This window comes from Caretta caretta, chromosome 1 (assembly GCF_965140235.1).
Source record: "Caretta caretta isolate rCarCar2 chromosome 1, rCarCar1.hap1, whole genome shotgun sequence".
Classification (NCBI taxonomy): Eukaryota; Metazoa; Chordata; order Testudines; family Cheloniidae; genus Caretta; species Caretta caretta.
The window spans coordinates 97,220,735-97,238,434 of NC_134206.1; the positions used below are offsets into that span (position 1 = coordinate 97,220,735).

General features: G+C 40.2%; 1 protein-coding gene across 3 annotated transcripts in view; it reads right to left on the minus strand.

The window, feature by feature from the left end:
• ABCC4 (ATP binding cassette subfamily C member 4 (PEL blood group)) overlaps positions 1–17,700 on the minus strand; it is a 205,787-nt gene that overhangs the window by 84,987 nt on the left and 103,100 nt on the right. For all 3 annotated transcript variants that reach the window (XM_048853377.2, XM_048853385.2, XM_075129321.1), the window contains exon 20: positions 1,659–1,738. In XM_048853377.2, coding sequence (XP_048709334.1) covers positions 1,659–1,738 — 80 coding nt within the window. The remainder of the gene's footprint in view (positions 1–1,658; positions 1,739–17,700) is intronic.

Genomic DNA, 17,700 nt, shown 5'->3' on the forward strand with positions numbered 1-17,700 from the left:
GATGGGCAAACTACGGCCTGCAGGCCACATCCAGCCCGCAGGACCATCATGCCCAGCCCCTGAGCTCCTGGCAGGGGAGGCTAGCCCCTGGCCCCTCCCCTGCTGTCCCTCCTCCGCTGCAGCCTCAGCTCGCTGTGCCACCGGTGCTTTGGCCTGCTGGCTCCAGCCAGGCGGCAAGCTCCTGCTGCTCTAAGCAGCATGGTAAGGGAGCGGGGGGGGGGGGGGATAAGGGGCAGGGGGTCCCGGGGGACAGTCAGGGGATAGGGGTGTGGGTAGGCGTCAGGGCAGTCAGAGGACAGGGAATGGGGGGGTTGGATAGTGGCTAGGGTCCTGGGAGGGGGCGTTCAAGGGACAAGGAGCGGGGGAGGGTTGGATGGGTTGGGAGTTCTGAGGGGGGCTGTCAGGGGCGGGAAGTGGGATGGGGCAGATGGGGGCAGGGGCCAGGCTGTTTGGGAAGGCACAGCCTTCCCTACCAGGACCTCCATACAGTTTCGCAACCGTGACGTGGCCCTCGGGCCAAAAAGTTTGCCCACCCCTGCTCTAGCAGATTGTTTACCTTCTGCCCATAGGACAGATCTCTTGTATACTTTGGAAACTAGGCAAATTCAAAAACTTAACATTAAGAGTTAGAAAAACAGCAGATAATGGTAAAAAGTGTTTACAATTTCTAAGGGAGGTCCTGCAAGCAGATTAAAAAAAAAAAAGCCATCCCATCTCCCTCTCAAAGGGGTCTACTGCACTGAACAGCTTTGAAAAGCAGGACAAAAAGCTCTTCAACCTTAAGGCCTTGCTTAGGCAAGAAAAGAGGTCTTTTCTAAAAAATGTGTTTTAACTAAAAAAAGACTGGATAAAGCACTAAGTAATATTACTGTAGGAAACATTTCTGAATAGGTAGAATGATGAATCTACAGACGGTCTAATCAGTCTTTTCCATCTCTAATTTCTGCAATTCTGAATTTTAAGTCTACAGGCATTAAGAATATTTTAGCATACAGCGGTTGTTTTTGTAAACATTTTGCTTTTGAAGTATTGATAAAAAGGATGAATTGGGATGCCAGTCAAAATCACTGGAATATCATAAATTTAATCCTTTTATTGTCACTAACATTGTTTGTGCTTATAGACATTTTTCTATTTGCAGTAACTTCTTTCTCTTGTTCCTATTAAGACTATTATTTTCACCCTGTTATTACTAATCCTTTCTTTGTAAAAAGCCACACCTATTTTAATCCAAAATGGTGTGGTAAGCATTTGCTTCTTTGTGGAAGTACACACATAATTAGGTTAATCTGTGCTATCTTGCCATGTGAATTGATTGTTTCTTTACTGTAAATATATTTCATAACACACTAGGCTTGCCAGAGTGCTTGGAGGCAAATCTGGAGTGATTTATGAAGCATGTAGCTACTATGAACTGAAATCTTGACATGATAGCAAGTTGTATAGCCACACCTACCTGCCACTTATTGCTCATGATAGCTTTTCACTTGCACATTAAATTTTGACCACACCTTTCTTTCACAAACAAGCACTTTCATTAAATTCATTCAACTAAAACTTTGGCAGATAAGTGATTGGGTTTTGTATGTCATCTGAGTATAGAGGACTTGAAATTCATAGCACAAGGTAAAATTCTCAAACAGTAGCAACTACATTACCTGTATGAAGTCTAAAATTGTCAGTGGAAGCAAATCATCCAGATGGCCAATATCTTTGGAGAAACGATTTAAAATTCTCCCTATAAAAACAGGATTCAAAAGAAATTGTAGTTTTTTTCAAAGACAATTTTTAAAAATTCACAAAAAATCAGAATAATATTTTTTAAAATACAATATGCTTTAGTTTTACAGGCAATTTAAGAAAAGCAAGAAGAAAATGGCTGACATCTGAAAATAAACAAAAAAGGAGATCTTCTGAAAACAGAACACAAAAGGAGATTTTTTACAGCTAGTGCAATACATTTTGCTAAAAAAGAATAAAAATATTATTTTTGAATGAATGCTTCTTTAATACAGACATAAATTGTTTATTTAATAGTGATAGTGTGTGGTCACCACCATTTCAAATGTTTCATAACAGTCTGAAACTAGTCATTTAGATAGAACTTAAGACCTCAATCCTGCAAATCCTTACATACATGCATGACATTATCCACATAAGTAAACAGTTATAGGACTAGATTCTTAATACTTATATACATCAATCAATATGGGCCATAACCTGTCTGACTCTGGTCCTTGCTTGCAAGTTCCACTGACATTTACCTGAGTTGTATGCATTTACTGCAAGGCCTAATATTGTCCTTTTTAGTAGTTCTGTGATTTTTAACCAACTTAGATTTCACAAAAGTAAAGAAATCTTAGCATCTTTAAATTCACATTGCAGCTATTCTGGAATCAAATTTTAGTTAGGTTTGTATTGATGTGGCATGTTTTTATGTTGATGCAGCATGTTTTTTATATTTATTCAAAACCTTGACAATGCTGATCTTTATTAAAACTAATAACATTTTTAATCTGTTATCACTGAAGCATTTATTCTCTTCTATTTTCTTAAGGTCTACTTGTGTGAAAAAAATTCAGTCATAGCAAGAGAGCTTTAATTATAAATGTCACCATTCTGCCACCATTAGGTCGATTAGTACTTTACTCCACGAACTGATGCTTCTACTCAGGAAGTAAGGTACCATTTAACCTAGGGATGAGAATCTTACCTTTCATAAGGGGTTTATGTATGTGGACACATTCAAGTTTCTTTCTTTCTTTCTATCTACCTCAATTATTTTAATGAATTTTGTGATGAGATTTAGTTTTTCTCTCTTTTGGAATCATGGATCATAAGGAGAGGGAATTGAAGAATGTATTTTTTTTTAAGAAAAGTGACAAAAATCAGTGATTTTCAAATCCTCCTCTGGTAGAGGGGCAAGAGCGGGTCCTCTGCTGAAAATTCTGTTGCGTTTAAAAGTTTGGCATAAAGATGAACTGCAGATTAAAAAATAAAAACAGAGTTAAACTGAGATTTTTGTGATGAACATCTGTCTCATTAGCCAGGATCAGGTGGGAGAGGATTATTCAGTTCACAAATGTTTTTTTTAAACCAGCTTTCTCAACAGTCTCTCCTCTCTCTCTGATATAACCTCTTGATATGTCTAGGTTTACTGAAGATATCTGAAAGTGCATTATTCTGTGATATCACAAACACTATGTGTCCAGGCTGTACTCCTAAAATCTCCATGCAGATCTCACCACACAGTGGGAAAGGACAGCTACTTCTACAGCACGATCCCCACTTACCTAGTAGCTCACAGAAGACTGTTCACAGGGTCAGGATTGATGTGCTGTGGGATGGACAGGGACTGGGAAACCCCACATTGGGTGGGAGTGGGATGAAGTGAGAAACACATAATCCCTCTTTCAACCTTGTAACGAGTACTCAGGAAAATTAACTGATCCTGGCACAGTAACCTGTTCTCAGGTGCCCTTGAACCATGGGGAATCACCTTTTAAGAATCATGGGGAATCACCTCTGTCCATGCAGAGCCATTGTAGTGGGAGAGGAAGGGCACGTTACGGGCATGGAGATAGCTCTGAGACACAGGGCCTCTGTGCAGATGGCGCAGAGATCCTGCAGTTTTTGGGTATCCTCCAGATTTGCAAATGAGCCCTGCCAGTTGTTTCATGTTGGAACAGAAAGATCAGGGAAAACTCCATCAAGGGATGCAGCTTGGAGGTTTCTTTCCCTTTGATCCCCCCATGGGGGTTTTGACACAGGAGGGGTGACTCAGCCCATGAAATGCATGTGCTGCAGTGAGACTGTTGGTAGCTCTTACATCACATTCTGGGATATCTTCAAGGGAACCAAATAGTACCAAGAGGATTTCACAAAGGAAAAGATCATTTAAAAAAGTTTAGTGCTAACTTCTCTTCAGACTGCCCCCGTGGCCTGCTTAGCACAGGGACATACAGCACAGAAGCCTGAGCTTCTCTCTGTTTTAAATTTTGTTTTGGCATTCACCTTTAATCTGGTTTATTTGTAATAGTGATAAGAGATTGCAGCAGAATTATCTTGGTTATTCCTCAGAGGAAATTCCATAATACACAGAACGTGCACCAACAAAGCAAGTTCTTTCAGACTGGCTGCTTCAACACCAGTAGTACCGTGCAGGTCACTATTAACAATGTCAGGAAACCTGGAATACCTTCACCATGTCCCATGATTCAATGAGTAGATAGCACATGCAAATTCCTTCCTGGAGCAGCATTACAGTTACTCTAACACAGCTGTGAAAATAGTTTAACTTTGTACTTTTTGTAGACAGGGCCGTGAAGGGTAGAAGGCTGAGACAAATTAGTAGTGAAATGCTCACAAACTATCACAAAGCAGTTTATCACTTTGAAGTTTCAATCCCAACACTATCTGAAGTTTTGTTGTCCATTTTCTGGCAGGTTTTTATTGCAACTTACAAGTGAAAGTTAGAGGTTTGTTACTATAGAGGTTTGTGACTACCCCTTTGCACTACCTCAAAAAGTTTCAAAGCTCTACGACAGCCCCCATAGACAGATGGAGAAAGTTTTAAGTTGCAACAGTAATAAAGTTCTGTTCTGGCTCTTTAAAACAAAATAAAACATACACAACACAAACATTTTATAAAATAATACCAAAACTCATTATGACTGCCAAGAACAAGTTCCAGAATATTCTCATTTACAATAACATCTCATTTGGCTAAAGTTCTTTGATGCATACAGACCCACGCTAAAACCAAGCTGGGTGAACCATAAGAAAGATTCCTCTGGCGTGACTATCTCCTCCTCATATCCACATTCTAATCAAACTCCTACTTAGTTCTCATGGGTAATCAAGTTGCTAACTAATACCAATAATGTAATTTTGGTGATTGCCTTATAAAATTGTTATATGTTTTTAGAGAATGTTTTTGATACAGCAGGTAATAGGAAAGTAGAAATTAATCTGACATTATCAATAAAATGGGAAAAAATCTTTTAATCTGCCTAATCCACATTCGAATGTAAATATAGTAATTCTGTAGAATGACAAGGACTAAAATATGAGTAAGAAAAACAGTTGGTGCATGAACATGACTGAACTTGAAAGGAATGGGCCCGCCTACAATCCACCCTATGAAAAGAAATGTAAACATCCTGGAGTTGGATCAACCAATTCCTAAATAGGAAATTCAGGTCTATCTACAATTGCAAGATTTTAATATTTTGGAATCTTCAATAGTTACTGCACAAAGTTGTTTATTGTCTATTCGGTATTTATGCACACTCCTTTTGGGAAAGCATGACTGATCATTAAGCTCATGGAAGTGTTTGCCTCCTAAAGGCTCATGTTTCCTTCTCCTATTGCTAATTAGTTATTCTAGTGCCCATTACTGTTGTATCCGGGTGCATCACAAATAAAAACAAAAAATTTCTAGCACAGAAGAAACAAACAAACAAAGCAACGGGCCTTAATCCCACTTTCACAAAAGCTGATTTTACCCTAGTGTTACTCCATTGACTATATGAGATCAGAATCAAGCCCAGGGGACCCAGTTCACAGAAGGTATAACTTCTCTTAACAGTAATAAACTCCGGCAACGACAGCTTACCAGACAGAGCAAATTCCAACATTAGGGACCAGTCACAGAGAATAGCCTGCATCCAAATTTCAGTGCCCCATTCAGGGATTTGCCATTCTGATGTGGCATAGGTAGAGACTGCATATTCATAGTATGGATATGTCTACACTGCAATTAGACACCCATGGCTGGCCTGTGCAGCTGACTTGGACTTGTGGGACTTGGACTAAAGAACTGTTCAGTTGCAGTGTAGACATTGAGGCTCAGGCTGGAGCCTGAGAACTCGGACCTCCCACCTTGCAGGGTCCTAGAGCCATAGTTCCAGCCTGAGCCCTGGGATCAAAGGATTGTTGTACCTGATATCTGGGACCTGTTAAGCTGGCCTACAGAAAATATTTTCTCTAAGCCCTCTGGGGCCCTTATAGCCTATCACCATTTCTATGGGCTCCTTTACGCTTCCCCAAGTCCCTTAAATAAGCTGTGAGTGTTCTATGGATCATTTGGACTGTGGTATTTTCAGGACACTGAACGCGTAGTAGGTAAGTCCCCACAAAAATCCTGCCTTAGAATTAACCCACATTTTCAAACTCAACTACTGCATGCAACTTGAATTATTCAAATACGAATCACATCTTCTTCACATAGCATTTTAAAAGAACCAAAATTACTAAAAATATAGACATTGTATAGTAATGGATGGATAACCTCCACTGACCAAAAAAAGTCTTCCCATAAATCAATTCAGAAATATTTTAAAGTGTCAGTGTTGCAAGAGTACTTGAATCTGCCAAAAGAACCTGATATTTTTAGTATTAGGAAACTTCCAAACGCTTTGTGTAATTTCAGTAGCAAGCTGCAGTGGAGAACGTGCTCACTCCAGCAGTTCCATGTATGTTACTATATTAAATAACTTAATCAAACCACACTCTGTTCTTAGATTTATTCTGAAGTAATTAAATAACTATTCAATGCCAATTAATCACAGTTAAATAAGGGTCTGTCAGCAAAGTGCTATGTACACATTTGAGACTATTTAACTGTCAAATACTTGGCAGTATCTAAGTTAAACAATGATTCATTAAACCTCCCTTACAATACAATAGTTAGGCTAAACTTGAAGTGAAAGAATCGAAACTCTTTTCTTCTGCATGAAAAGGACATCAAACCTCAGAGTGTGATATTCTTTTCTTACTAACTCTGTAAACTGCTTTAATTTCATGAATCAGAATGTGTTCAGGTGCTCTATAGCCACTTTGCTTCGGCAGGTGTTTGTTGGTACTTTGGAGTAGATGTTCAAATCTTTTCATCCAAACAATGAAAATACTTGACAATTTACCACACCTATTTAAAATGTTTATTCATACTAAATGATTAAAGGAATATAATCCAAACTGAATCAACATTTATGATCTAAACACCAGAAAATGAAAGAATTTTCTTTGACCAGTTTCACATTATTATCAATCACATTAACCTTCATGTGCTACTATTAGCATTTAGTATTACACAATCCAAATTCCCAAAATCAAGTGATTAGTAATCTTTGTTTAATGAATTTTACTATCCTGCTTTACTTTCTGGCCAATGTATTAATCAAAACATTCCTTTACAACAGAATAAAATAGATGGATTGATTTTAAAGTCTTGCAAATAATTTAGAAAGCCCTATACTCACTTGGGTCATCATACATTTCAGACCTACTCTGTTGTTGCTGGTCTGCTGACTCCCTTATTTCGAACAAGAAAAGGTTTTAGAGTAAGACTGCTGGGGATAGAGCCTTAGAGATGCTTGTTTTTTGCCTAGAACGTTTTACCTGTAGAGATTAGGCTAATCCTTAGTATGGAGCATTTTGAACATTCTACACTTTTATTCAATGTACACTTTATTAATAAAATGTTTGTAACCTGAACAATTACATGGGAATGGGCTTAAACACTAGGTTTAATGCTCAAGGACATAGAATCATAGAATCATAGAATATCAAAGTTGGAAGGGACCTCAGGAGATCATCTAGTCCAACCCCCTGCTCAAAGCAGGATCTGCTTTTCTACAAACTACGTTAGGGGCCATTACCACCCACTCCAAAAATGTTGCTCCAGTGGCCACAAACAGGTTGAAGGAAGGGTAACAGAGCCAAACAGCATCATCCCTCACTGCCTCCAAGCCCTCACAAACCCCGTGGAAGCAACACAGAGTGCTTGGGGATCTGTACATTTAGGAACTGCCTCAGCAAGGTACTTACGCACATACACATAAGATCAAGCAGTCCCATTTACTTCTTCAGGCTTACTGTATGCTTAAAGTTATGCATGTGCTGAAGTACTTAGCTGAGCCAGGACTAGATGTGGTTGGGAATTTTTTGACAAAATGGAAAGACAGAGACTGACCATATCTCAACAGTTGGAGCAGCGAGTCACTTCTTGGAGGTGAATCCGACAGAGCAGGGATTTAAACCTGGGTCTCCCACATCCCAGGCTAGTGCCCCAACAGCTGGACAACAGGCGTGTACGTACACACACACACACTTTTCAAAATCTTGCAAATTTGTGCAAGAGAGGAAAACAGTTTCTCACCTGCTTTAGTCAGGATTTCAATGGGGGCAGCTACACAGTAGAAAGTGTGCAATTGGCCAACATCTTTTCTACTAAGTGTAAGGGGACTGTTGCCCCCTTACTAACATTCAGTGGGGGTGTCTTAGTTGCTAGCTCCCAGTACTAAAAGGGGGGAAGAGCCGATGGGAAATCAGGACCCTGAGACTGACAGCCCCCAGGAACAATGGGGAGAGGCCAATGCTCCAGGTCAGCCTGAATGAGGGGGCGGGCAGGCTAATCAGAGTCAGGAGGCCAGGGAGGTCCCGTCCTCCATGTGAGCTGGATTTGCCTGGGTCGGACAGAGTGGGGCTGAGCTAAGGAGAAAACTGGGACCCACGCTGAGCTGGGGAGCAGAGCTGTGCCAGATCCAGAGGGGCCAGAAAAGCAGCCCACGAAGCAGGTCAGTGCAGGGAGCAGAGTCACAGAAACAGCCTGCAGAGCAGACCTGTCCTGGGAGCAGAGCTGTAGCAACCAGAGGCAGAGGGGCCAAAGAAGCAGCCCAGGGAGCTGGAGGCAGAGCAGCAGCCGTGCTGAGGCAGAGTGGAGCTGGAGCTAAGACAGAGTGGAGTTGGAGCTGGAGTTGGACCAGTCCAGAGCCGGGTGCGGTGAGCAGCTGGGGAGAGCGAGGGGGGACCCTGGGCAGCAGGCCCAGCACAGGGAGACGCCTCAGCCAGGCGGCTCTGCAGGCCAGACTCGGAGGGGGACTGGTAACCCTGCCAGGGCAGGGGCAACACTGGGAAGAAGGGCCCTGCCACCTCGAGCCTGAGAGCATGTGGCCACCATCAGAGCGAGTGTCCAACCCACAGCATCCCTGCAGCACACCCAGGGCCTGAGAAGGAGGCTGGGACTTACAAGGAACAGACTGTGAACTGCCCTGACATTCCAGAGAAACTGTGATGTTCCCCTGCCACAGAGCGGGTTGATGTGTTTCCTTTAACCTTTCCCATTTTCCCTTATTCTTTTTCAAATTAATTGTTGATTAAATAACTTGCATTTGCTTTAAATTGTATGTAATGATCAGTGGGTCAGAGAAGTGCCCAGTGCAGAGAGAGTATCCTGGAGTGGGGACACCCTAGCCCCTGTCCTAGGTGACCACAGCAGTGTTGGGGGTCGAGCCCACCAGAAATCCTGGGCCCAGCTTTGTTGGGGTTACGAGGACTCTCCCAGACAGGAGAGTTGAAGGGGAGTCCTCAAGGGCAGGGAGGCCGCTGGGTAAAGGAATTGGGAGCGAGGACTCAGATTCTTTCACTAGCCCACTTCACCAGGGTAATGCAGAAGCCAGGAAAATTCCCCACAATAGCGGACTATTCCCCTGCTTACATCAGCAAGACTAGGGTGGAAATTCCCAGTGAAGTGTTACGCTGACAATATGTGCTTCAGAAGCTGTTTGAAGCAGGGATGTAAGGTGCAAGCAAAGAAGAGGAGTCAGGGTTGGTATGCTTCTAAGGGTTTTTCTATAACAGGGTGCATTACAGCTGCATATAAATAACAAATGAATTTACACCAGATTGGCTATAAGGATAGGAAATCACTAACTATACAAAAAAATCACACATGCATTAACCATCCCAAATCATAAATAATTTTTAAATGATTTTATATATAGTTCAACAACAATATACACAAGATGGGAGTGAAAGGCAATAACTATGCAGAACTGAACTTTTACACACAGAGCTGTATATTCTGTGGTACAAACATACCCAAATTTACCCACATTAAATGTGTTTTTCTATTCTGCTCTGCTCATGGTATAAGTTGGTAACAATATCATATGTGTCTTGGTCTGTTAAACTATGACATACACACTTTTTTTTTTCCACCTACACTGAGTGTATACACATAGTTTAATAAAACAAATTTTACTGCAACTATAAGAAGTCTTCCAGTTTATCAAAGCAGAAAAAAAAAGTGGATTTGTCCATACCAAATGCTGGCAGGAAGAACACATTGCATCAACCTAGTAAAATACAACTTAATGTAATCATTCAATCAACAAAATAATTAAAAATGGACAGACTCTGAAAGGTAACATAAATTTAAGAGATTTCTCCAACGAGAAATCTGAAAATACATCTCCTGTGTAAGTGACAGTTACTGATCCATTCTGGCTTTCTTTCCATGTTCTCACAAATAAATGTCTATAGGCCTCTTATCTTTTTTTTTTAATGGAGTTAGCACCACATGCCCATGTAAACTGCCACACAGCATTGCTGGCTTCCCTACAGGCATCCCATAAATACAAACGAATTCTGCCCCATATTTTCTCAGAGGCCTGAAACTGACAGGAATATTATCACTTTCTCAGATTCTTGCAAATGGGCACAGTGGTGCTGGCAGAAATGTGCTGAGATCATAATATCCATTTATCTGAACTGCCAGCATGTAACAAATTCAGATGGGGTGCTTGCTACCCAAATTAATTTACTACTTGAAAAAGACTTGACTGTCAAAAGACTGTCAAAAAGAAAAGAGGAAAAGAGTTAAGAAATTTCAAGAAAATCTGAGCACAGTTTGTACCCCCTCCTGTACCCCAAACCCCTCCTCTCCGACCCCACCCCAGAGCCCATACCACAGCCAGAGCCCTCACCCGCTCTCATACCCCAACCCCCTGCCTCAGCCCGGACCCCCTCCCACATCCCCAGCTGGAGCCCTCACCCCCTCCCACACTCCAACCGCCTGCCCCAGCCCAGTGAGAGTGAGTGAGGGTGGGGGAGAACGAGCGACAGAGGAAGGGTGGCTGGAGTGAGGGTGGGGCCTCAGAGAAGGGTGGGCACAGGGGTGGGGCCTCGGGGAAGGGGCAGCGCAAGGGTGTTTGGTTTTGTGCAATGAGAAAGTTGGCAACTGTATTCACGTGGCTGTGGTCAGGAAAACACATATGTTATTAACATTCTCCCGAGGTTAAAATTTGATCTCCCAAGGTTAAAATTTCAGCACAGAATGTATGCAAATTCCTCATTACCAATAACTACATTTAAAAGTATTTTGATTCCCACTACTATACTACTTTTTCGCTCTCAAACTACCTTCACCTTAAGTGTCAAAACACTCTACTATTATAATACAGCATTACCAGTTAACCACTTTCTCTACAATTTCAGTCTTACCAGGATTCTCCATACAGAATAAGATTTACTAGCTGCAATAAAATAAGCTCCTAAATAATCTGTTTTACAAAAGATTTTACCTTCTTTCATGGCATGTTCACAAGCAATTTTCAAATTATTGATCATTGAGCTCACTTACTGCTTCTCACTTCATATATTAATATTTTCCTAAATCACTGTGTTCCTTCACAGTAAATAAAGAGATCAGAATCATTTAACAATTTTGAATAGCCTCTAGCTAAAAACCATAGCTTTATCCACCAAATACAAAACCACATCTTTTTTTTTCAGTTTATAATGAGATCTTTACTCATAATAATACAGCTTATTTATTCTCTCCTTTCCCTTTCAGAAATAGCTTTAAATCTTGTCCTTCTTATACTAACATCTAAAAAAAAGACAACCAAAAACACTGACTGCACTCAAGATTCTTGACTTGTTTTTTTCACTAGCTTTGTTGGGGAGGAGGGTATTTTAATTATCAAATTTCCCTGCATTTGAGAAAAATTAAGTGCTGGATGTAATGCAAACAGGATGAATACAAAAGCAAGAAATAAAATATCCCACCTCTTTAAATGCACTGTGAAAACATTTCAATATTAATTTATTTTTCTTGTATACGTCTACTTTTATATGACAGTATGAGGAGCGAGAGCATTGTAATTCCAGTAGTCTAACAATCTATAAAATAAGCAGTTTTTTTTATGAATGAACAGGTCCCAGTAATAAGAGGACATGGCATCATGCATCGCTAACATTGTCTGAAGTAAAAATATATATATATATATATATATGCAACCATTCACATTTATTATGCACAAATGCTTCATCTACTCACATTTTTACAAAGCACCAATGTAGCAGAAACTTGGAATAGGCCATATAAAATGTATGATTTGCTGGCTCTTTACCAGTCAGATCATTTACTGGACTCTCACTTGGATTTCTGTGTACCATGAAGACATTAATTTCTGAAAGAGCATGTGTGATATAACTGTATGATGATATATAAATCCTGATTGTATTCAGATTATTTCTTATTTCATTTTGTTCTCTTTTGGATCTCTTTCCCGGAAGTAATTTAAACAATGTGCTTACTGCTGTTGAATGCAGTGGGTCTTTGTCTGAGCATGAGAAAGAAAAGGGGTTGTGGCGGCTTTGAGGGTCTCCACTGAGCAAGAGGTAAGCCAGAAGTCCAGCTCAGTGGCAGCATCGACCTATCAGGCACACAGGGGTGAGGTGGGCTGGGGGGGGATTTATACCCCATGCCCTCCATGTGGAATCCTGCACCGACCAGCAGCACTCACCCTCCCACTCATGGGATCAGAGTAGGACTGGGTCTCTTCTGATCTGCTGTGGGCATTGTGCTAGCTGACTTGTTCTTTGGGGCTCGAAAGGAATTTTTCCCTCTGCCAGACTGGCCAAGCCAGGGTGGGTTTTTTCACCCTCCTCATAGCAGATCAGAGATCCAGTGGGGGTAGGTAAGGTTAGTTCAAGATGTCACAGCTCAGTAGGTGCCAGATGTGATAGGTCTCCAGTGCAGGTAATCATTCCAAAAGGGTTCTAGTTCCCTGATAAACAAGAGATGGAAGGGGATTTAGGGAAGTCATCTCCTAAACAAGCTGGAGAAGGGGACTGGTGCCTGTAACATCTGGCACCCCCTTTCTTTCCAGCTCCTCTCAACCCTCACATAGGGCTTCTCAACAATGGGCTACTTCCAGGTTGGGAATGGGGGCGGGGGCTGTTAGTCCCAATAGGTAGAGATGATTAAGGGAAGAATGATGACCTGCACGGTATGATTTATTGCCCAGTATTCCCAGATAAGTTAATAAAGTTGTAGCCGAATTAAACCACATCCACTGTATCTTGTTTTTCTTCCTATGAAGCTAGAACAATGGACTGAAATAGCTAAAGACATATTTATGTTTCCTTTCAAAGCCATTTTTAGTTTGTTTTTAGGAAACAAAGAAGAATATAGAAATATGTGACATTTTTTGGTAAGTCTGCTCTCCAAGAATATTAAAAAACAATTGCTTGCTAATGTGGTATAATGCCAGAAGCTAGAATTCAAAACAGGCTTTGGACACAATGCACCATTAAACATTAACAGTGAACTTCTTAAACAATATAAAAAGAGCGTTGCGAACTCTCAAGATTTTATTTGAAAGTCTCACAATCTTTGGTGATTTTCTTAAAGTCCCAGTTCTTGGAGTCAGATGATTACCTGAGAATCATAACTTTCATTGAAGAAAAAAAGAAAGACAGTTTTTAACATTCATGGTAGCAGAGAAAAGACTGACAGTATGACCCTATTGCAGTCTAAAGGCTCAAAAGGCAAATAAAAAGATAACCTAAAGTTATTTTAAAAATCTCATGACTTTAAAGACAATCTCATGATTTTGCAGATCTGATTCATGTCTTTGTGCTTGGAGTTGGCAATACTATAAAAATATATAATTTATTACAAAACAATATAATCCCCACTAGCATGCATGGATAAAATTTACAATGCAGGATATTTTCCAGAGGCTAGCATGGCAAAAAAAAAAAGTGGTCTATTGGAACAGTGGTCTAGAAAGAGTCAAAGACTAATCAAACAGGGATGTGTGTCCACAACAGAACTAAAAGAATGCTCAGATGAACTGCTGTGTCCAGAGAAAGACATGAGAGCATTTCTAGCACTGCACATACAAAGGTTAGAACCTCCATTTGTACACAGGGATGGTAGCTACCTGACCAGATATTCTTTTGCCACAGTGTTGAGTGATATGTTAACCACTTGGTGCTCAAACCAGCAAATTTTGGTATGCATGCCATTAGGAGTGGTGTGGCAAAATCCCCACAACTTTGGAGAGATTTGAGTCAGAGAGGGTCCAGGTGAATGGCAATGCAGATTGCAATGATATATCATTCAGAGTCAGATTGGTATGATGATAATTAGAACATCACTGAACACACAACTCTTTCCTTTAAAATGCTCATTTAAAAGGCCTTCCACCTGCCTGTGTCCTGTGGCTATGGTCAGGAAAGCATATGTTATTACCATCCTGTATAAGACTTCCAGAACTTTTAGCAGCTTTTTTATAATATCCTCCCTCATATTGAAGAAGATAATTAGGACTGTGCTCCATCTAAAAAATACAGTAAATGTGACATTTCACACCCTCATCTGATTTTCTAGAGCCTCATCTTCCCTTTGTTAAGTTGTTATTTTTTGACCCAAGCATCTTTGAAGATTTTTACATCAACGTTTTCTTTGCTAATCTTTAAATCTATTTTAGTCTTGTCCACACTGCCCTCTGGCTTTAACCAGTAAAGTACCTGTCAAGGTTCTTTCCCCACTCTGAACTCTAGGGTACAGATGTGGGGACCTGCATGAAAAACCCCCTAAGCTTATTTTTACCAGCTTAGGTTAAAACTTCCCCAAGGTACAAACTATTTTACCTTTTGTCCCTGGACCTTATTGCTGCCACCACCAAGCGTCTAACAAAAATAACAGGGAAAGAGCCCACTTGGAAACATCTTTCCCCCCAAAATCCCCCCAAGCCCTACACTCCCTTTCCTGGGGAAGGCTTGATAAAAATCCTCATCAATTTGCATAGGTGAACACAGACCCAAAACCCTTGGATCTTAAGAACAATGAAAAAGCAATCAGGTTCTTAAAAGAAGAATTTTAATTAAAGAAAAAGTAAAAGAATCACCTCTGTAAAATCAGGATGGTAAATACCTTACAGGGTAATCAGATTCAAAACATAGAGAATCCCTCTAGGAAAAACCTTAAGTTACAAAAAGACACAAAAACAGGAATATACATTCCATTCAGCACAACTTATTTTATCAGCCATTTAAACAAAACAGAATCTAACGCATATCGAACTAGATTGCTTATTAACTCTTTACAGGAGTTCTGACCTGCATTCCTGCTCTGGTCCCGGCAAAAGCAACACGCCGACAGAAAGAACCCTTTGTTTTTCCTCCCCTCCAGCTTTGAAAGTATCTTGTCTCCTCATTTGTCATTTTGGTCAGGTGCCAATGAGGTTATCTTAGCTTCTTAACCCTTTACAGGTGAAACGGTTTTTCTTCTGGCCAGGAGGGATTTAAAGGTGTTTACCCTTCCCTTTATATTTATGAAAGTGCCTAGCGAGGATAGCTACAAAACAGATATTAATAAAAGGCCTATTCTACCATACAATTTAGCAGTGCCACATCTCATATGATTCCTAAGGTGCCTTTTCTTCTCCATCAGCTTTTACTGTCAAAGAAGATAACATACTAGTGGTGTTTTTGCTACCCAAAGTTTGGAAAAGTTAGCACTATCTGATTTTCCATGTCTTTGCCCATCATTTATGAAACAAATGGAATGGCTGTGAGTAATGCTTTCTACCACCACTGGTTGGCTAGGAAACTCCATCCCATCCTAGTGGATGAAGAGTTGACCTTGGTTATTCGTGCCTTTGTCACCTCTTGGATGGATTACAGCAATGTGATATACCTGGGTATGAACTCTTCAGCATTTAGGAAACTCCAACTAATACAAAATGCTACAAGCATCTTCTTAGCAACACAGGCTACCATGAGTGCATCCGATCTATCCCCTGTTCTTTACATTGGTTGCCCACAGAATTTTGAATCAAGTTCAAGATCTTGGTCCTCATCTTCAGAGAGCTTCATGACTTTGGCCCACTGTACCTAAAAGGCCACTTAAAGCTCCAGGATGAACATCATGGTCGACAACTTCGCTCCTCTGGAACAACGGAACTCTCAACAATAAGAGTAAAGCTTGTCTGTGTGTGGGAGGCAGAACCTTCTCCAGGGCTGGTCCAAGAATATGGAATAAACTCCCCCAGGAAGTAAAGACTATCACAAACCTCACCACCTTCCACTCCAAGTGCAAGGCACATTTCTTTGACCTTCCCTTCTCTAATATAAATATATAACAACAGGAATATTTAACAAAAAACAAACAAAAAAACCTTACCAAAATAAGACACTCCACTCCATGCCTTTCACCCTCTAAGGACAGGACAAGAGAACAAACACATGGCATAGATGTAGTCACACTGCCTGATGTAGTACTAGAAGGCACACAGTTACTGATGAGCGTGGTATACAAATCTATATAGAATATAATTGAAATCTTGGCCCCACTGAAACCAGTGGGAGTTTTGCTACTGACTTTAATGGGGCCACCATTCTACCCACTGTGTTTAGGAGTGGCACAACAACAGTGTAAGTGTGCTTACCCCACCATCAGGTTCAAAGAGCAACTTAAATTTTGCAGGATGTTGAGTTTGGCCTCTATCCAGCTGGAAGCAATCTGCAGCTAGTCTTTCGTCCTTTATTCCCAATCTTGGAATTGTAACAGAGAGTTTTTTAGAATGAGGGGAAAAAAATTTCTCTCTGACTAAAACTAAGATATGGCTGAATAAATTTTCCTTCAATTTTCTTCCCTCCTTCCACAATGATAACCCAAACTGATGGACAGAGATTATGCATAGGAATTTTTTTTTTTGGTAAAACTTCCTTTGAGCAATCAGCTTCTGAAAAAAGGGGTTATCATAAAAATAATTATACAGCCTTATCTATAGCTTTCACTAACAGCAAAGCTGTTTGAATGTATAGGAAATCTTATACCCTATATTTCTAATTAGACAAACAAAGTTAACAATTTCTCCTTAAGCAATCCATAATGGCATATAAGATTAGATATATGAAACAAAAAGAGAAAAATCCACATTATTTTAAGTAATAATACTTGACAACGGTAATATACCCCCTCTACTGGTCAGCTATTAGAAATTTACATTTCTTAAAGATGTAAACCATACCAGTCATTACAGTTACACAAAGTAGTTAATATTAGAATACAATGTCATGATTTATCCCAGTGGGTTCTAGTGATAAATACAAGGGCAGTGATACATGAAACTAAACCTATGAAAGCAAACTTTACACCTTATGAATATTCTTCAGCGTTCACCACAGTGATCATTCCTTATCATACACAAGCATAATTTAATTGTATCATCTCCATTCTTTGAGATCTGAAAGATAGATTGTTTACATTAATAAGTAGGTTACATTTGAGACATGCATGTATGTTAAAAGCAAATCACTCTAAAGGGGAAAAAAATATCATGATCCTATAAATCTAACTTTTTTCATGTCTACGGAAATACGTTACGCAATTACAAATAGACTTAAAAAGTATATTTTAAGCTTTGATTTATACTGGACCAACAAATCAACAAGTGATTACAAAATAGAAACAAATTAAACAAAAGTGTAGTGTTTAGGATTGCCACATAGTGGTGCTATTGTTAGTTATTTCATTATGGTAGCCCCCAAAGGCACAGTGAGACTCAAAACCCCATTGTGCTGGGTATTGGACACGAATGCAGTAAGAGAAAGTCC